A 21,375-nucleotide genomic window follows, 5' to 3' on the forward strand; every position below is an offset into this window, starting at 1 on the left:
TTTCATGTTTTTAGTTTACATGACAGGCAGCTTGTAAATATATTTATAAATGGCTTTAGTTTGCCAGCTGCAATGTCGTTACTACTGTAAACAAGTTATTGTTTGGTGGTTAATCAGGACTAAATATGTTGTTTTGTGGGTTATTTTGTCGTTATACTTTAAAAATATTTTAGTTTAATTAAACTGTTTTTTTTTTTTAAATTAAACCTTGCTAAATAGATGTTGGTAGTGATACTATGTTGGATTGAAGCTGTGTAATAGCAGTGTAATATTAGTGTATATTAAGCATATCCTAAAATTTCAGGTGCACAGTGACCTGTGCAGTTCGGTGGACACATTGTGGCTGCACTGCATTTGATAAAGTGTCATACAGCAATATTAATATGCAAAAAAGCGTTGCGGTATTTGTAGATGTCTTTTTAATTTAATTTCAATAAAAACCTGTTTCACCTGTCCGATACTGTTTTAGTCTTACAATCACCTCTGTATATAAAATATTCTTTAAAAGGCAGGATGTTCTAGTAAAAGGATTAGTGCATACATCTATAGCTTTTCATTTTAAACGGGTAGGATATTCAGATGAAGGAAGTGATCTTCTTGTGTTTTTGTCATGTATAGAAATTGTTCCACTGCTATGCTAAGCATAACTCCTAAGCTTACACTTCAATCCCGTCACTCAAATAATATTATCCAATATATTTAACATTAATACAACCCGCTATAGTTTTCTGTTTGTAAATATGACGGTAGCAGTTTTTGGACGCGTAGCACTGATGGATAAACAAAGCTATTTATCCGTGCTACTGTAGACAAATCTGACGAGGTAGTAGAGAGAGGAAGCTTAGGAGTTGTGCTTAGCTTAGCATACCTTATTAAAAATATTTTAAATGCACAGGTGTTTGTAAGAGTAAAACAGTATCAGACAGGGGAAACAGGTTTTTATTGAAATGAAATTAAACACAGACAAATACAGATCACTGCAACTCTTTTTTGATCATTACTATGTTGTATGTTATCAAATGCAGTGGAGCCACAATGTGTCCATCAAACTGTTCAGGTCACTGTGCTCCTCAAATGATAGGATATGATTAACATACACTAATATTACATAACTATTACAGCTTCAATCTCACATATTATCGCTACCAACATCTATTAAGCAAGGTTTAGTAAAAAAAAAAAAAAGTGTAATTAAACTAAAATATTTAAAGTATAGGGACAAAACAACATATTTTGTCCTGATTAACCACCAAACAGTGACTTGTTTACAGTAGTAACGACATTGCAGTTGACTAAAAACATGAAATAATACAGCAGCTTAATGAAAGCCAGATATAAATTAAATAAAGCTTACTGTAATCTTCGATGAACTAAAACACATGAAACAAAACTTCCACAGGTAGGTTGTATTTATAGGAAATCTCCTGAATAAACAGTATGTGACGTAGCATCGATGTGCGCATGCGCATTAATTACCACAAGGTAGGACGGATTCATGGATAGCACAGATAAACAGAACACAGATTTTTGCAAATAGTTTAAAATGGTATTGTTCTACATCTTTTAAAATTTAGCAACTTACATATCGGAAAATTGCACAGAACAGGAATATTTTTTTGGCTGCTGATAGGTCTACCAATTTTAAGTTGAATGTCCATTGCAGTTTTCTTAGACGCCTGTAAAAATAATTTCTATTCATATTGCTTTTTTGTTCTCTGGGAAATTATTTTTGATGATAAATACAGAAACAACCATAAAAACAGGCACATGCAAGGGGGGGGGGGGGGGGTCAAAAGGGGCTTGAGCCCCTGCTCCTTTTATCCTTGATGCCCCTAGTGCCCTTTTTTATTTTTTAATTAATATTATTATTTAAAATAAATAAATAAAATTCAAGTTTTTATTATTATTATTTTTTATCTGTGTGTCAGGAGGCCTGCTTGTGCCCCTCTGCAATAATAGTTAGCTAAATATAATAATTTAGCAAAATATACTAGTCTGGCTGCCCTCAGTCTAAAAATGACTCCATGTTGTTCAGACACCGGGTCCATGGTGAGGAGGAGGGGGGAGGATCTGGACCCTCTAACTATCAAATTATGGGCAAGAATATTTTTTCATACACTGGTTTGTAAATAAAAACATGTTGACGTTATAAAAACTGTTTCTATTTATATTTTCATAATTGTCCTCGCAATAGCGGGACAAAACCCGCCACGCCTCTAAACACAGAAATGTTTCGGCTGCAGAGAAAAATTCTGACTTTAACTTAATCAGGCTGCTAAAAGCGGGTTAGCCCCGGTACCACCTGGTACCAACTGGTACCACCTGGTACCAGGCGGGTTAAAGCCGCTGCTGACGGGATCTGGGCTGGAGGTGAGCAGCTGTAAATAGAAGTTATTGCAGAACCTAAAGTGTTAAAGGAAGATTTGGCCCATAGCAACTGGAGTTCACAAAATAAATATCAGCGAAAATACTGTAGCAATAATTAGAACATGCCATAAAGCCAAACATGCCAAAATAAAATGAATCAAAATGTCCCCAAAGCATCAGCGGACTGGCATAGGGGCCACCGGGGGATTCCAGGTAGATTCCAGGTAGATTCCAGGTAGATTCCAGGTAGATTCCAGAGATGCGCATCGCAGTGGCTCTTCATGCAGGGCCGGGCCAAGGTAATATGGGGCCTTAGGCAGAACCCCCCCGAAACCCGTCCTACTAAGAACCTCAGCATCACTAACATGTTTAAATATAGATAAGGTGAATCTGTGAGAGGGAGACCAGATTTATTGGCCGAGTTTAAAATCAATCACTAATTATTGGTTATTTGCTGTGATGTATTTGTGACAAACCCAACTCAAACACAAGGATTACATCATATTGTAGCCATGGTAACACAACAATCAAACTATCAAGATGATTCTTTAAACTTTTACAAAGTAAACTTCCTAATTAAATCCTAAATGTACATGTTTTTCTCTGCTGAATGCATTAAATAAAATGTAATAACATTGTCATTTTCTATAGATGAATGCTACAGGTTTAGATCTGTGGTCTGTGTTACAATTAAACCATTTCTAGGGCCCCTGAATGTCTGGAGGCCCCTGCCAGCAGCTACTGAGTTTTCTTTGCCTTGATATCCCAGGCTTATAATTCTAGATCTCAGAGGTGTTAACATCAAACAGTTATATAGAGTTAACCCCTTTGAGCTTTTTTGATCTATAAAGCAGTCTGTAGTCAAGTTGTTCTAGAGGTTAAGTAGATATTATTAGGGCTTAATTAGTAAAATGGCAGCTAATTTGCTTGTTTCATAACCAGAGACCTTCTCTCCGATGGTCTGTTTAACAGCTACAATCTCAGATCAGCTCAGCCCTCCAGGACTGTTAGCAGCAGTAACAGCAACTTTATACCTGTTGGGGAAAATATACCACATTTGCTTTGCGTTGTCCCCACTTAATGGAAATGATACAGTAGGATCCAATTAAATTCTTGATTAATATATGTTGGTGCTATGTTGTTGTACATTGTTTTAAGATCTTGTTTAATGTGCCCTTTTTTAACTTTGAGTCCCTGCCCCTCCAAAGGTCTCTGCACGGCCCTGCATAAAAATGAAAACAACAATTCATTTGTTGTTTTCATTTTTATGAAAACAACATAAAATATAATACTAATAATAAAATAATATTCAGTGCAAAGTAACCTACAAATTATTTGATGGGGACCGCAAGGGTACTTGATAGTGGATAGGGGGGCGTTGGCCCAAAAAAGGTTGAGAAACACTGTCCTAAGCTAACTTATCTACATCCAGACACTACCTCTTTTGTACTTGCTGACCCTTGAGAACCAGGGACTTTCCAATGAAGAATGGAAGCTTATCGCTTGGTCAGAGGGATGTCTCCACTAGCGGCTTTGGTTTTTTAGACCGAAAAGAAAACAAAGCAAAGATTGCATATGCCTCTAAATAAACAAGCAATAGATAAGGTGTGCTTCAAGTTAGTTAACTAGCAACCAAAATAATGCATGAGACCCTCATCATTATCATGAACAAAACAAAGTATCCAGACGCAGAGAGCTTCTTAATATTTTGATATTTTAATGAAACAAAGTTAGTTATATAATACCTGAGAGTAAAAACTAACAAACTGATATGGGGAGATGAAAGCAGTCGAATCCAGGGGTGAATGAAAGAAGAGGAACTTAAATGCTGGGAGCTTGACTGGGTGAAGAACAGATGGCCGATTAGAGAAAGTCACAGTAATGAGGAGACATTAATGGCATAGAGGAGCAAGGAGCAGTAAACAAACTACAGAATGGGCAGAACATAATCTAAAAGGAATAATGAATAACTATTCATTATTAACTAACTAAAATACGAACAGACTGATCTAAAGAAGGAAACAAAGGCTGATCAAAATAAGGAGAAAGAAAACAAGGAATGACAAAAGACTGGCAGAGACATAAATAATCAAAATACAAATCCTGAAAAAAATCCATTACCCAAGATCCTGACAACCGCCTTCAGTTACCAGCTATTTTCTTTAGTTAAGCACAGCACTTGAAATTCAGACTTTAACAGTATTTTCTTTGTTTTTAATCTCACTAATACTACAAAGTCCTCCACCTAATATACTTTTTTGTTATTCTATCTCATTTGTTTGTGCAGGTATCGGCTGTCAATCTATTATCTAGTGATCCTGGTGGAGAATGCCACTCTCAGTGCATTGTGGTATCTTTACAGAACACCTAAAACCACTGACGCCTTTGCAGTCCCAGCACTCTGTGTCATTTTCAGCAGTTTCCTTACTGGTCTGGTTTTCATGCTCATGTACTATGCTTTTTTCCATCCCAATGGTGCTCGCTTTGGACGCTCTGCTAGCTGCCAAGGGCTTGATATGGACCCAACAGCTCAGTTCTCCACACTACCTTCTGATGGTGGAACCAACTCACTGCGTTCCAACCGAGGAGCCACTGGAACTTTAGAGCGTGACACTGGAAAGTATTCGGAACGGGATAGCTGTATCCCAGTGTTTCAGGTCCGACACCCAGTGCCATCCACTCCTTCATCGCGTGCTCCACGCCTAGACGAGACTGTTATCAAACTTGACCTTTGTAGGAATCAATACCCAGCCTGGGAACGTCACGTTCTTGACCGCGGTATACGGAAAGTCATCTTGGCTATGGACTGTTCCATGACTCCTCCTCGTCTGATGTACAAGGATGATGCCATGGTGCATGAGCGACTGGAATATGAGACTACGTTGTAGTTTACCTGCTATGATAGTAGCAGTGCAGCATCATGTTGTTCTATAAACAGTTGGAGGATTTGTGACTATCCTTAGTCTATTTTTTCACACCCCATATTTTTAGTCACTTCAGTCGCCTCTTCAAACTAATGGATCTAGTTGGCACTCTTGTATAGTTACTTTCATTCACCAGAGGATTTTTTCCTGATTTAAAACAAGTGAATAAATTGATACTCTGTTTGAATTAAACAAATCCCTGCTGAAAACAGATAATGTACACCATGATATAAATGATATTCAGTCAAACATGAACAGTTCCAACATGATTATGCAGCCTTTAACCTCCTAACTGTCACCCTCAAAACACTTACATGTTGGTCAATGGGTACATGAGGACACCAGTGTCCTTATTAAAGTCAATGCGTTTTTTTAAAACGACTTTAATTTTTTACATGTAAGGGGTAGAATGGATAATAAACACCCTGTTTTGGTAGTGCCATGAGGTTCCTGGAACTCATCTTTTAGTAGTTATTCAAAGCACAACTCTAACTTGTCAAGGATTAGACAAGTTCCTGTCTAATCCTTTGTGTCTCTAAATATTAATATTTTACGGATATCTCTATTCTCCATACACAAATAGTGAACTATAGGAAGCCAGCTGTCAAAGTAGCATTTATGTCCAATCATTCCTTTGTTTATTTTTTTATTAAGTGAACCAAGTCTGTCTGAATGAAGCAGAAAGGAGCAAACCAAAAGGATGAAATATAAAGAGAAATCAGCAAGTTATTTTTCTACTACATCAGTCACACAGAATCCCAGAAAAATAGCCAGTCTGCTCAGTGGAACCAATCTTTACACATCTGTGGTGGTGATCAAGGAAAATGTGTGGAATGGACAGAGGATGGGAGGAGAACATGTCATGAAAAGGGGAGCAACATGGAGAAGAAGAGAAAATGTGGGAAGGCTGCTACCTTTGTCAGAATAAACACAAGGATTTGTAGTTCTCAGCTGCAATATGAAACATCGTTTTAATTCAAAGAAAAGGTACTGTAAAAATGACCAAAGTCATTGTAATTTATTTGGCCTTTATCTTGAAGTGTATTTACTTTGAAAACCAAGTCTGTGGGGGTGTGTGCGTGTGTGTATGTGTGATTGACAGAATGCAGAGAAGCTCTGGTGGAGTAGTTGCTGCATGCCTGAATTTGCACTTTGCATTTAGTGATCCGCAGGGGGTGGGGGGACGACCTGTAGACGAGGGGACGAAAGTAAGAACGGGGAGTGGTGGGACAGTACGGTATATTTACGGCACCTTCGTTCACACTTAGAAACTCATCTACCAGCCAAGTACCGCCACGATGATTGTTGAGACCAGGATGATATGAAATTTATTGTGCGGTTCGTCCGTAAAGCTACACTTACACTGTAACCATCAACTACTCAGTCGCCCGCCGTGTTCAGTCTATCCGCACATCTGTATAAATACTCCTGCAGCACTCTTCTCGCCGTTCGCTTTCAACCAGCAGGTCCAGGAGGAGAAAGGCTGCCATACTCAAGGCATCGTGCCAGTCATTTTAAGGATGCTTATTGGTCCTCCGAAAACGATGAAAACTCGGGCATTATCATCAATCAATAAAATCCCCACAGTCCAAACGTGAAAATTGGATGTTATGCCGCTAACACTTAGCATTCATCAACAACTCAGAGGTGGAAGTGAGAGCTCTAAGAAGGTTAAAATCCTTCTTAGAGTTTTCCAGACAATAGTGGACCACACAAAAACATGCACAAATTACTAACGTTTTTTTTTTGTACTGTAACCATTAAAAAATCTCCCCTTCAGTTCAACCTTATAAGTGGAGACACATTGTTGATGTTACCATTATAAAATAGCTTACAATTAAGTACAGGCAAAGATCAATGTAATTTTCACAGCGCTGTTGTTAGCAGCTGCTGACAGTAACTAAAAAAGTTACTTTTAATGTAACTTAGTTACTTTCCAAATCAAGTAGTCAGTAATCTAACTGAGTTACTTTTTCAAGGAGTAATCAGTAATCTGATTAAAGTTACTTTTTCAAAGTAACTATGCCATCACTGCTACACATACAACACAAATTGAAAAGACTGAGAAAGTTCAGTCTATATGAGTCATTGAACCTATCAATTTTTAGAAAAAATTTCACTGAAATGCAAACAAGTAACTTCTTATGCAAAAACAGACTATTAGCTTACTTAGCAACTACCTTCAGTTTGGAGATATGTTTCCAACACAAAATGAGTGAAGTTAAAAATTAGTACTCTACATGTTAACCTGTGAGTCATTCTGATTTGTTACACTGATGAAAAAATCTACATAGTACTGTGAATAATGTTTATAGTATTAAAGTTTTTATTTTTCTTTCAAATGAGCTAAAAAGTAGAAAGAACTTCTGTAGAACTTCTTAATAATGGGCCTGATTACTGAATAATGAAAAAATAGCTTTTTAGCTTACTGTATCACATCTAAAATATTAGCTTACCAACAAAAACAGTCTCAGTTTTTTAATAACATTTTATTTCTTTGGTTACATTAATTCAACATTTTTAAAAGTAAAAATATAGTCACCTTCTTCAAATAATGGCCTAAGTCACTTTTGCCAAAATATAAAAATATGGTTTAGGCAAAAATAAATAAATAAATCACTACCTGTTTTTGCCAAAAGACGTCCATCCATCCATTTTCTTCCACTTTATCCGGGGTTGTGTTGCAGGGGTAGCAGCTTCAGAAGGGAGGGTCCTGTTCCAGCTCCTCCGGGGGAATCCCAAGGCGTTCCCAAGCCAGCCGAGAAACGTACTCCCTCCAGCGTGTCCTGGGTCTTCCCCGGGGCCTCCTCCCGGTGGGACGTGCATGGAACACGTCACCAGAGAGGCATCCAGGAGGCATCCTGACCAGATGCCCGAGCCACCTCAACTGGCTCTTCTTGACGTGAAGGAGCAGCGGCTCTACTCTGAGTCCCTCCCGGATGACTGAGCTTCTCACCCTATCTCTAAGGGAAAGCCCAGACACCCTACGGAGAAAACCCATTTCAGCCGCTTGTATCCGCAATCTTGTTTTTTCAGTCATGACCCAAAACTCATGACCATAGATGAGGGTGGGAACGTAAGTCGACTGGTAAGTCGAGAGCTTCACTTTTTGACTCAGCTCTCTCTTCACCACGACAGACTAGGTACAGAGCCCGCTTCACGGCAGACGCTGCGCCAATCCACCTGTTGATATCCCACTCTCTTCTTCCCTCATTCGTGAACGAGATCCCAAGATAATTGAACTCCTCCACTTGGGGCAGGACAAAACCTCCCCCCGACCTGGAGAAGGCACTCTACCCTTTTCCGGCTCAAGACCATGGCCTCGGATTTGGAGGCACTAATCCTCATCCTGGCCGCTTCACACTCGGCTGCGAACCGCTCCAGCAAGAGCTGCAGATCACAACCTGATGAAGCCAATAGGACCACATCATCCGCAAAATCCAGAGATGTGATCCTAAGGCCACCAAAACGGATCCCCTCAACACCCTAGCTGCGCCTAGAAATTCTGTCCATGAAAGTAATGAACAGAATCGGTGACAAAGGGCAGCCCTGGGAGAGTCCAACTCTCACCGGAAACGAGCCCGACTTACTGCAGGGAATGCGGACCAGACTCTGACACCTGTCATACAGGGACCTGACAGCCCGTATCAAAGGGCCCGGTACCCCATACTCCCTGAGAACCCCCCACAGCGCTCCCCGAGGGACACGGTCGAACGCCTTCTCCAAGTCCACAAAACACATGTAGTAAAGTAAAGTTGGTAAAGTTTTCCACAACCAGGACGAAAACCACACTGCTCTTCCTGAATCCGAGGTTTGACTAGCCGACGGACCCTCCTCTCCAGGACCCCTGAATAGACCTTGCCAGGGAGGCTTAAGAGTGTGAGCCCCCTGTAACTGGAGCACACCCTCATGTCCCCCTCACCACCCCAGTCTGCCAGTCCAGGGGAACTGCCCCCGATGTCCATGCAATGTTGCAGAGTCGTGTCAACCAACACAACCCCGCAACATCCAGAGACTTAAGGAACTTCGGGCGAATCTCATCCACCCTTGGGGCCCTGGCACCGAGGAGCTTTTTAATCACTGAGGAGCTTTTTAACCACCTTGGCGACCTCGTTCTCAGAGATTGGAGAGCCCAACCCAGAGTCCCCTGGCTCAGCTTCCTCAGTGGAAGGCATGTCGGTGGGATTGTTGGTTGGGAGGTCTTCGAAGTATTCTGCCCACTGGCCCACAATGTCCTGAGTTGCGGTCAGCAGCACACCACCCCCACTATAAACAGTGTTGGTGCTGTCCTGCTTCCCCCTCCTGAGACGCCGGATGGTGGACCAGAATCGCCTCGAAGCCGTGCGGGAGTCTTTCTCCATGGCCTCTCCAAACTCCTCCCATGCCCACTGTTTTGCCTCAGCAACTACCTGAGCCGCATGCCGCTTCGCCCGCCGGTACCCATCAGCTGCTTCCGGAGTCCCACAGGCCAAAAGGGCCCGATAGGACTCCTTCTTCAGCCTGACAGCATCCCTCACCGACGGGCACCGACAACCTTGCGGTCACAGCTCCGATAAGCCGCCTCAACAATGGAGGCACGGAACATGGTCCATTCAGACTCAATGTCCCCAACCTCCCCCGGAACGTGTTCAAAGTTCTACCGGAGATGGGAGTTAAAGGGGATTCCGCCAGACGTTTCCAGCAAACCCTCACAACACGTTTGGGCCTGCCAGGTCTGACCGGCATCCTCCCCCACCACCAGAGCCAACTCACCACCAGGTAGTGGTCAGTGGACAGCTCTGCACCTCTCTTCACCCGAGTGTCGAAGACATAAGGCCGCAGATCTGATGAAACGATGACAAAGTCGATCATCGAACTGCGGCCTAGGGCATCCCGGTGCCAAGTGCACCAGGACACCTTTTTGCCAAAAGACGATTTAGGCAAAAAACAATAACAAAACAAAAAAACAGTTTTGGTAAAAAAATTGCTTCGACCATAACTTTAGGAAGTTGATGAAACATAAAATTATAGTGTAATGCAAAAAAGGAAACAATCAAGTTAAGCTGTTTGATAAATCTGCAAGATTAAATTTGCAAGGCATATTAGATTGTTTATTTTTCTAGTCTGTGCCAAAAACCTTAAGGTATAATAGAAGTCATGCATGTGATGTCACTGTTTGCATTTCATACCGGTGTTATGCTCATAAAGTACATTACTGAGTGATACAAATACGTTTGATAATAGTAACTGCATAAAAACATCTTAAAAACAAAATAAATGGGACAATGTTCTGTGCAAAGACTCAGCAAATATTTAGAAGTTTTAAAAGCAAGGAGTGCAGAACATATTTTTTCAAACAAGTTTAATGATTGCCTGCAGCTGCAGCCATTTTATTCTAAAAATATTAAAACCTTTTTTTTATTATTCTAGATGGCTACCAATGATTCTGACTTTCTGTGTGGGAAATGAAGGGGCTGAGGAGCCCTAATCAACATGCTATGTAAAGACTTTGAAAATGAATTAAATAATTTTTATCTAAGATCTTTGATAATAACCCTGTGAGATGAATCTTGTGGGAACAGACAAACATATAGCAGCATGAGTGTTGGAGGAGTTACGAGAACCAGAGAAATATTGCATAATCTGATTTCTTTATTTTAGAATGTGGCTAATGGATCAGAGAATTCACAGTTCTTACACACTATGTGTGTTGTGTATTTGGATTTGTGTTTTTATGAGTGTCTTTGTCATTTTGTGCCACTGTGATGAGCTGTTGGATCAGGTTAAATGTTTTTTCAGCAGTTCTGTCTACTAGTCTTTTCTTCAGCTGTCAATAAATCTTTATATTGTAGTGCTCTTTATTGTCACTTACTTTAAAAAGTGTATATGTCTCATGTTTTAATTATGGATCACCTTAACCTTGTTGAGGTCTTAATATGGGACAAGAGCATTTAAAAGTAAAAACAAAAAAACAGGGTGTTCACCTTTGTTCATTGGTGGTACTTGTTAAAGCAAGATTCAGTATAATAAAATAACAAAAAGAAATATTTAAACATCAGGCTAGTTTACATTAAGTACTCAAACTTTCCAAAGCTAGCTGCTTTAACTATACCTTCTACAGGACAACTGTGGGAACAGCAGTTATTGATTGTTCAGAAACAAATCAATTTGTTGAGAAATCTAAAGTCTCTAGATTAAAGAAATATGTTGTTTCTCAGCGTCCACTATTTCTCTTTAATATTGTGAAAATCAGCAGAAGATATGTATCTCCACTGAACAACACCAAGAGAGTTGATTAAAAGCATAGACAAAGTTGGCATTATTGAGAGGATTCTATTTAAACTTGTACAGTCTTTGTTTTATACAGATGTCTGTTTTAAGAGTTAGTTGAAGTTGGGTGTGGAGGGTGTTCCCTTCAATTAAAGTACTTGCCTGTAAATACATGTAAGCAAACTGTAAATGCTTAAAAAAACATTCGTCTCTTCTTGAGTTCAGACTGTGAAATGTGTCTTTAGAGGTTTTATGCCACCATGTTTTCTGTAACTATGACAATATATTAAGGACAAAAAAAAAAAATACATGTAATGTATGTGGTGACAAAAAAAGTCGTTCAGAGAAAAAAAAAACATTTTTCCCCTTGGTTGCAGGCTGTGTGAGTAAAGTCAAAAGTGCTACAACATTCAATAAAAGTATAAAAGCTCACTTTTGATTATTCTTATTTTTGTAAAATGTTATTTGGATTTAATTAGACACTCTAAGTTGTTTAATAAAGTTCACTGTGGTCATTTTCTGGCCTTAATATTGCTTATTTGTTTTTTTCCTTGTTTGTACTGTCAAGTCTGTCTTAAATTGTGAAAATGTAAGTAATTTAAATATTTTCTCATGTGGAAATGCAACACTAATCAAGATTTTCAAATAAACTATATGTTAGGACATTTTTATTTTATTTACAAATATAGAATGTGTCATAATCAAAATGAATGAACCAAACAGTTGAAACCAAAGGAACTTCAAGCCTTTTTACAGCCTTCTAAGGCTGTAAAAAACACATGGACTTGAGCTTGTCTCTAAGGTGACATCATCTAAGTTTGCCAAGAAAGTGAACTGAGGAAGAGGAGTAATTACATTTCAGACACGTGGATACATTTTCACATAACTGGTACCTCTGAACAGGTGGAGAGAACCAGAATGTGTGGGTGTACTTGTCAGGTATATTTTATACACCTTTATACTGCCTATGCATTGTGAGTAGGTATTAGATGACGCAAAACCCATTCTGTACATCTTTTAATCTGTATAGTGTACTATGGAAGATTTTGTATAATTTTAATCGTGAATTGAGTTAGTCATTTCAAAAGTTCTTAGACATATAAAGGGACCAGAAATTTTGGTCAAAGTTGACTGACAAATTGATCTCCCATTTCACCATAGGAAGAGATAAATTAATGTATCTTAGACAGAATGCTGTCAAAAATAAATGAAAAATTTAGGTTATGATTAAAGAAATTTTACAGATGGAACTTTAATCTATGTATTTCCGACCTAAATTTATTGAGCTTAAATTAATTTTATTATAGATTTACTTTGTTGATATTCTAAAAATTTTAGTCTTGTCAGTCCCATTTTTTTGTATTATTAATCTGTCAAATGGGATAAAGTCTAGCACTCTTGCACACTTATTCCAGGTCTTCAATTCTTTACACCTCCAACCTGGGAAGTTTATCTATTTGATGTAGGATGTAAGGGTTGTTCAAGATTGGTGTACAGTATGTCTGCATAGGATTAGTGAAGACTCACTGAAAGAAACTCCCACCTTTACTTTTAAAGCATACCTGCTGTTTTATGTTTGAGCTAATAATCATTATCATCATCATCAGCAGCAACTTTATTAAATACACAAATGGATCCATAGAAAGATAATTTAAGAAAATTAAAAAGAAACAATCACATAAAAAGATAATAATCACATACAAGTCACTGATTTACAGAAAGGCTAGACCCCCACTGATTCTACATTCTGGACTTAAATTTGACTGAGCTTTGTGAAATATCTGCTAGTATCTGGATGATGTTGTTGGTAGAAACATGTTACCTCCACATAAACCTGTACATAAGGTTTCGTAAGACAGCATGAAAAGAGGAGACATCAACACCAACAAATAACTGACTAGCACTAGTCCATCTCGGCATCCTAAGCCGCATCCTCATTCCGTCATTGTATGCCACTTTGAGTTTCTGTAAACTGCTTTGTTCATACTGTCTCCATAAGTGAGCAGTATAGAGAGGAGTGCATCATGCTTTAAAGAGACACTTTCACTGAGACAGAACACATCCTGAATTTATGTACCAGCATGTTGGCTTGTGCACACATTAAACGAAGCGCTCTGTAAATGTCCATATCATCAGTCAGATCATCAGTTATATACATTAAAAAGAAGAGGAGACAAAATACTTCCCACTAACCCCATTCCTTATTTTAAAAGGAACTGAAACACAATTGCCCCATCTTACATATATTAACTGATGCGTGTACCAAAAGGACAAAATTCTAACAATAGATCTGGGAATCCCTCTGTAGTGTAGCTTATAAAATAACTTTTCATGATTAACCCGATCAAAAGCCTTTGAGGCATCTATAAAACACATTAAAATTGTAGAGTTTTGCCTATTATACAAATGTTGGGTTCTGCAGGGGAGTGGTTTCCTTCTCCTTCACAGGGTGGCAGGCTGATGGGATCCAGCTGTTACTCATCACCACCAATCTGCAAGGTCCTTAAAGAGGAGCGGCTTCACAGAGTCAGATGCCAGATGATTCTGCTTCTACAGTGGTACTCTCTAGCTGTCAGTGCTGTATTCCCAGTGTCCTCCTTGTTCTGACTCCTTTTCATCTGCTCCTTCCTCTATAGTGAACCCGAGCTGAATACTAGTGATGGTGAGATGAAGCCTCATGAGGCATTGAACCACTTGAGCCAACTGGTTCGAGAAAGGGTTCATTTCTTGAAGCTTCATGTGCACACGAAACCACCTACTGGCCAGGTGTATAATCACAGCCAGCTGTATTTTAACACGTGTGATGCATTGAATTTTTGTCTATTATGGCTCTTGGGAATGACTTCACAAAAGGTGTAGGATGAAATCATTTGTCTACACATATGTGTATAATAAAATATTGTTTGAATGTATTCTCTGTGTGTAATTATTCCCAAAATAGTAGTGTCATGTGATATGGCATGTTGTGTAATAATGTTTTTCTGTGACTCTAGAAAAATGGCATGGGCTTAATCAGGCAGAGGACAGTGAAAGTGCTTGTGGAACTAGGGAGGGGGTAGTGAATAGGCTAATGCTTGTGTAACTTGGATGATTTCATGCATTTTTATTAAGAAACAACAATTTCTCCACAGTTTTTGGTTTCAAACGATTTCTCTTTTTTGACACTACATGGATGAGGTGTTATTATTGTACCCCAACTCCTTGGAGCACAATAAACACCTCACCTTTACAGAAAATAAGAAACAGTGAAAAATACAGTTCCTCATAAGCAAACCTAATGCATCTGCAAATGTTCAGTTCACCTTACCTTGTTAGGGCTTATCAAATCGAAATGTTCCCACATAGGGGAAATCCTCCTCTTTCTCACCGGCTCCATCCTACTCCTATCCTGTCCTCGCGCTCCTAAATCTCCTATCTATCTCTCTCCTAAACTCTCCAAACACCAAACTAACTGTCTCAAACTAAATAACCACTATCCAAACTCTACTATCCAAACTATCAAAACTCTATCCACTCTCTCAACTGACCGCAACTCGCCTACAACAACCCACATTTTGAATGGAGCCTGTGGGGTTTCTAAAGCTGTCAAACCCCGCGCCAAACTCTGAGCCACTTCCCGAAGCAGTCACGTGGTGCAGCGAGGCTTCGGACGTCATCGTTTTCGGCTCCTCCCCTAAATGAAGCAAGCTTCGATACGCGCTTTACGGAAACGCCCCCTCCATTACTCGACACACGCCTCGAAGCCTCGGCACATCACGTAACATCACTACTGAATACTCTCTGAACCGGACTCACCTGAAGTATCTGATCCTAGCTGCTCCGTTGGGCCTTGCACCTGGGTGAGTCACGCCCGCCACTCAGCTGCTGCCTGTCCGCCCTCAATCGCCTGCTGGAACTTCCCCATCTGGAAAACCACCACACCAACTGTTGGACCCCCATGTACTCTCCTCTGCTTACCTACCCGCAGACCGTAACTCACCATCAGGTTACTCCGTCATTCCCTTCATTACTTCCCACTTTAACCTCTCGCCCTTTGCAGTTCCTCCGCTGGCCCGGTTCCTCCCTGCTGTCGCAGATCGACGCTCTCAGCACATTCAGTTACTAAATAAATCTGTTAAAACTGTTTGGGTGTCCGTAGTTGTTGCTTGCCTTAGAGTCCTAGAAATCTCGCATTATGACAACAAATCTAAAATCCCTTTCAAAACAAAGACACGCATATCTGTGTCATGGTGTGATTTAAAACCAAACTATCTGAAGTAAGGAGAAAATGTTCAATCTTACTCAATATAATCCTCATTCTTTGAAATAGTCATTCTTTGAATGTGCAGCATTAAGTGGTCACATGTACTAAAATCAAAAGCTATTTCAATCAAAAACATCCTAACAGACCGAGTTCCATGTTAACATTGGACCTTCTTTGATATCACAGCACAATTCTTGATCCATTGAACTTGTGAGTTTGTGGAAAGTTTCTGCTTGAATTTCTTTGCAGGATGTCAGAATATCTTCCCAGAGCTGCTGGTTTGATATGAACTGCATTCCACCCTCAGATCTTCTGCTTGAGGAAACTCCAAAGGTTCTCAATAGGGTTGAGGTCAGAGGTCAGAGGAGGATGGTGACCACACCATGAGTTTCTCCCCTTTTATGCCCATAGCAGCCAATGACACAGGGGTATTCCTTGCAGGATGAGATGGTGCATTGTCATGCATGAGGATGATTTTGCTACGGAAAGTACGGCTCTTCTTTTTGAACCATGACAGAAAGTGATCAGTCAGAAAGTCCAGATACTTTGCTGAGGTCATTTTCACACCTTCAGGGACTCTGAAGGGGCCGACCAGCTCTCTCTCTCTCTCCCCATGATTTCTGCCCAAAGCTTGACTCCATCACCTCCTTGCTGACGTCACAACCTTGTTGGGATGTGGTGGCCATCCACCACCAATCCACTACTGCGTCCATCTGGACCATCCAGGGTTGCACAGCAGTCATCAGTGAACAAGTCTGTTTGAAAATTAATCTTCATGTACGGCTGGGTCCACTGCGACCGTTTCTGCTTGTGAGCTCTGGTTAGTGGCCCAATAGTAGGTTCATGCACTGCAAGCCTCTGGAGGATCCTCCACCTTGAGGTTCCAGAGGCACCAGCAGCTTCAAATAACTGTTTGCTGCTTTGTAAGGGCATTTTAACAGCTGCTCTCTTAATCCGATGAATTTGTCTAACAGAAATCTTCCTCATTTTGCCTTTATCTGTACAAACCCATCTTTGCTCCTGTTTTGCAGAGTCCTAACTTTTCAAAGCCATTTGTTGTTCAAGTGGATGCTTCAAATATTGGTCTTGGAGCAGTTCTGGCTCAGGGAGAAGCTGGTGAAGAAAAACCTGTCCTTTTCTTAAGTAAAAAGCTGTTTGACCAGGCAAAGAAGTACTCCCCAGCAAAGAAGGAAGGACTTGCAATAAAGTGGGCTTTGGACTCTTTAAAATATTACCTCCTAGGAAGGGAGTTTACTTTGCAAACCAATCATAGATCTGTGAAGTGGATGCACTACAAGCAGCATCAGAATGTACGGACATTGCGTTGGTGCCTTGCCCTTCAGTTCACCATCCAGCATTGTCCAGGTAAGAAAAATCGTATTGCTGACTACCTTTCTCGTTTGCCTGAGTTTTGTGAACCGGAAGGGGAGGAAGTGAGTAAATGTTAAGAAGCAGTAAGGTTTTCTGTAATGATTGAATTCTAGCATGTGTGTATATGATCCTTGGTCTTTGAAATGTTTGTTACCTTTCCGGTGTGTCCCTGCAGTGGCCATCTTGGAACCTTGCTAAGGAAGAGGCCCGCCTCAAACCCAGCTCTTTTATGGAGGAAGCAGTGATGGCTGGAGTTTGATTGGCTGGGGGTAAATTGAGAAGGCGGGGATAACCAGTATATAGGTGGACTGCTGGCTGTAGGAGGGACTGTTTGATGGGAAAGCTGCCATTTTAAACTGTGCTATGATGTTGGAGACCTAGTAAACCAGTTTTGATTATTGTACAGCCAAGTTTACTATTTTTTTTTCCTTCCACACCACACCAGTGTAACAACAGGACAACACACTCTTTCATGGATGTGTGAGAAGTTAAAGTCTCTCAGCAACCAACTCAGTAACAACCTTTGCCTCCAGAGCTTCACCAAAACACAGAGAAAACTCATACACGCGCAGAGCCAGAGCCTGTCTGTTGAGAACTCTGATTACACAGGACCACAGACACAAAGAAGAAAAAGGTCTTATACATGTCCAAACTTGGACCATGGGCCAAATCCAGGCCACCACAAGTTTTGTGCAGCCATCTAAACTGTAGAAATACAATCTTTGATATGGCAATTGAGTGTTTTACTGGCATTTTGTCAATCAGCTGTTTTGAATGTATTTTGCCAAATTGGATCAAGGTGAGTACATTTTTAACCCTTTCATGCATGTTTTATGATCCTGTAAGTTTTTTTCAAAAGTGTTTTTTATTTTCTTAGGGCATAAAAATAAGTTGGGACCTTTTTTTTTTTTTTTTTGTACAAAAATACTTTTTTGTAGGATTTGTCCAAATGTTCACGCAGGTGAACAACATTCGCTTACACCTTTTTTTAACATAACTACTTATGGACATTTTTAATTTCACAAAACTAACAATATTGAAAATCTGCAAAGCACCCAGGTTTCAAACAACACATTGGATGCAGATGTATTTAATTTTATCATTGCATATTCATATTGATCATTGCATATTGATATTTTTGTTTGCACGGAGGTAGGACCAGTGTTCCCCAGATATCAGCCTGATCTCATGGGGTGCCTTAAACCAGTGGTGTCCAAAATCAGTCCTGGAGGGCAGGCATCCTGCATGTGTTAGTTCTCTCGCTGGTTCAACACACCTGGATCAAATGGCTCATTAGAAGACCTCAGGAGACATACTGAGGAGGAAGTTACTACCACCAGACAGAAAACTAGAACATGCAGGATGCCTTTGACACCAGTCTGCATTTCATCGGTGATGGGATGACACTGGCACTCTTAAGCATGTCTGGATAGAAACGTCATTTATTAGCACACAAGCTACAGGTGCCTTGAATGTAAAAGTTTCACCTTCTTCATAAGTGAAAAAAACACTTGGTATCATGTCAAGATGAAGACCTTGTTCTGATGATCAATACATTCTTGACCTTGGGTATCTGAGGCATGACATAATTCCATGTGTATTGCCTGATGCTCTAGTGTCCACCTTAGAGGTCTGTGTGCACTTATGACATAAAATTCACAAGAAATACAAGATCCAAGCTTTTAGATAGCTGTCCACTGTAGTGACCACTATGCATGAAAGGGTTAATATATATTTTTTGGGGGGGGTCTGTGTTTTGTCGTGGCTGAACTGTTCATTCTTTCTGTGTGGATTTTTTTTTAATCATTTTTATGCCAGTACAACCACATTTGCCTTCACCTTTACAACTTGTATGTTGCTGCATACGTGATGGCAAGATGACGTATTTATGCCATGAAATTACCATATCACAATAAGGTTTATTTTCCTGGGCAACGTTTTTGAACCGGTATTATCGTGAACAACATAATATGTCCCAGCCCTAATTCCTAGTGTTTTATTTGTAATATACATACAAAAAAATAAATCTAGTGTGTGGTCTGCCAACATAACTAAATATGCAAAAACATATTTTTTTTTAATATATGGACAAAGTAGAGAAGTAGAGGGGCATATGTGTGAATATTTTGAGAGTTTTCTGGGGTTTCTAAATGTTGTCACATGACTGCATGTTCCTTCCTGTGCTGCAAAGGTCTGCTGAATGGACTGAACTTGAGCCTCATCACAGTAAAAAAAAGAAAAAAAGAACAAGTTCATGATGTACTTAGCAATTATGCCATGTCACAGGGCAAGTAAACTGATTGCATGTAATTTAAAGAAAACATCAAAAACTAAAATAAAATGCACAATGAGGACTTGTAGTACACAGAAAACTATTTTCAAAACAAAAGATAACTTAAGCGCTCTGATGTTTTGCAAAAAAATTGGTTTATAACAGAATGTCAAGACAGCAATTTACCATGTCTAAAGGCAGTTGTCTAAGGAATGTCTGTAGTTTTCTTTCAAGCATTACTATGAACTACATAAAAATAACAAGGAATTTTTCAAAGACAACGCAGCAGCTAAAATGTGTAACAAATACATTTCTTATGCTGTTATGTCTAAAACAGTTGGAGTTTCAAAACATAAAAGTTACATCTGAGCTGTATTGTAACAGCTCAGATGTAAGTGAGCTGGTGAGAATATAACCTCCCTTAAAATTTAGAGCAGTTCATCAAAAGTGATAAAAATTGTCTTCATGGCAGTCTGTTCAGTTAGCTGGAATAGGAGAGCACCAACATTAAATAACACAGTTATAGATGATTATGTACCTTTTACATATCACCACATGTAAATGTAAATACAACCAAGTGTGATACATCACCACCATCACAAACAAAAGTTTCTAATAATTTCAGCATTTGTTGAATTTATTCGCCTTCATGTGAATTTGTTTTGTCTATATATTTGTAGAGTTAAGATCACAGACCTCTAAACGTTTTCAATATAAACATATATAAAACAGCTGATCTTTCCTGCTAAAAAAAAAACTAGCGACACCAAGGCTTAACCTAAATCAGAAAGAGTGAAGCTGATCAGTAAGTTCATTCCAAATATCAATGTGAAAGATCTGTGACAATCAAGTTGTTGAGAATCAAAGGTTTTTTTGCTATGGAGAGATCTTTGGGTATAACATCACTTCACCGATCCACACTCCCTATAGCAGTGTTTCCCAACTCTGGTCTTCTAGGCACACTGCCCTACATATTTTAGGTGTTTCCTTGCTTCAGCAAAGGTGATTTCAATTAACAGGTGTTTGCTGAACTGCAGTCAACTGAATGAGGCACATTAAGGAAGGGAATATCTAAAACATGCAGAGCAGTGTGCCTTGAGGACCAGGGTTAGGAAACACTGCCCTATAGTGAGACCAAAACAAAGTGACAGGACCACAACCAGGTACAATTGCTCATGATGCATAGAGGTCATTCATACGGAATATTGTTACTATAATTGAAAGTACAGTAACATAAACCCCTCACCATTTTTGGATCTAAAATGAAAAAAAACCACCCACTCAGTATATACAATGACATTTTGCACTTATGCATGTACAGTTCATAAAAATACTTCCCATATTCTTTAAGTTTTACCACATTTAATATGGATAAAATGTATTTTATTTTTTACAACTTATTTATTTTTTCTTTTTCCATCCTACAATAAAATTGAGTATTGTAGAGAGAAATATTATTTGAGGGAATCACCAAGTGACATAATACAAACAGCTAATAGTACAGTGTGCATGCAGAATGCAACCAGTCATCTCCAAGTTAAAATGTTTTGCATCAATCTTACAGGTATGATGTGTGAATGTAATGGGATTGGTATTGTTTTGGATTACGCAGCAGTCAGAGTCTGAACCCAAGACAAATTTCCCCCGGGACAATAAAGTTCATCTTTATGAACTTTATTGTTCATAAGGTTCATATAAACAATAAAGTTCATATGAACAATAAATATATGTTAAATATAAATATTTTGATCAATATAAATATATGAGCCAATGATAAATTGGATCATAAATTATGATCCAATTTATCGGATCATAAATTGGACGTATCGTTTTTAATTCTGATGTTGGTAATCTTTGCGTTTTGTGTAGAATCTCTCTAACAAGGCTCTCAAGATGCTCCCAGGGATTTGCTGGTGTTTGTCTATCAAAGACTGGACCGCCTGCTGCAC

General features: G+C 39.4%; 2 protein-coding genes across 5 annotated transcripts in view; one reads left to right on the forward strand and one right to left on the reverse strand.

Moving 5' to 3' along the window:
- The window catches only part of xkr4 (XK related 4), a 63,372-nt gene extending 57,081 nt beyond the window's left edge, over positions 1-6,291 (forward strand). The window contains exon 4 of the mRNA XM_032565070.1: positions 4,655-6,291. Coding sequence (XP_032420961.1) covers positions 4,655-5,255 — 601 coding nt within the window. The 3' untranslated portion in view covers positions 5,256-6,291. The remainder of the gene's footprint in view (positions 1-4,654) is intronic.
- Positions 6,292-18,578: 12,287 nt separating this feature from the next.
- The window catches only part of tmem68 (transmembrane protein 68), a 28,957-nt gene continuing 26,160 nt past the window's right edge, over positions 18,579-21,375 (reverse strand). For 2 of the 4 annotated variants that reach the window (XM_032565079.1, XM_032565078.1), the window contains one exon: positions 18,579-21,375. In XM_032565079.1, coding sequence (XP_032420970.1) covers positions 21,259-21,375 — 117 coding nt within the window. In that variant the 3' untranslated portion in view covers positions 18,579-21,258. The other 2 variants (XM_032565081.1, XM_032565080.1) reach the window with 1 other exon arrangement.

The sequence above is a fragment of the Xiphophorus hellerii genome, chromosome 6 (assembly GCF_003331165.1).
Source record: "Xiphophorus hellerii strain 12219 chromosome 6, Xiphophorus_hellerii-4.1, whole genome shotgun sequence".
NCBI classification, from domain to species: domain Eukaryota; kingdom Metazoa; phylum Chordata; class Actinopteri; order Cyprinodontiformes; family Poeciliidae; genus Xiphophorus; species Xiphophorus hellerii.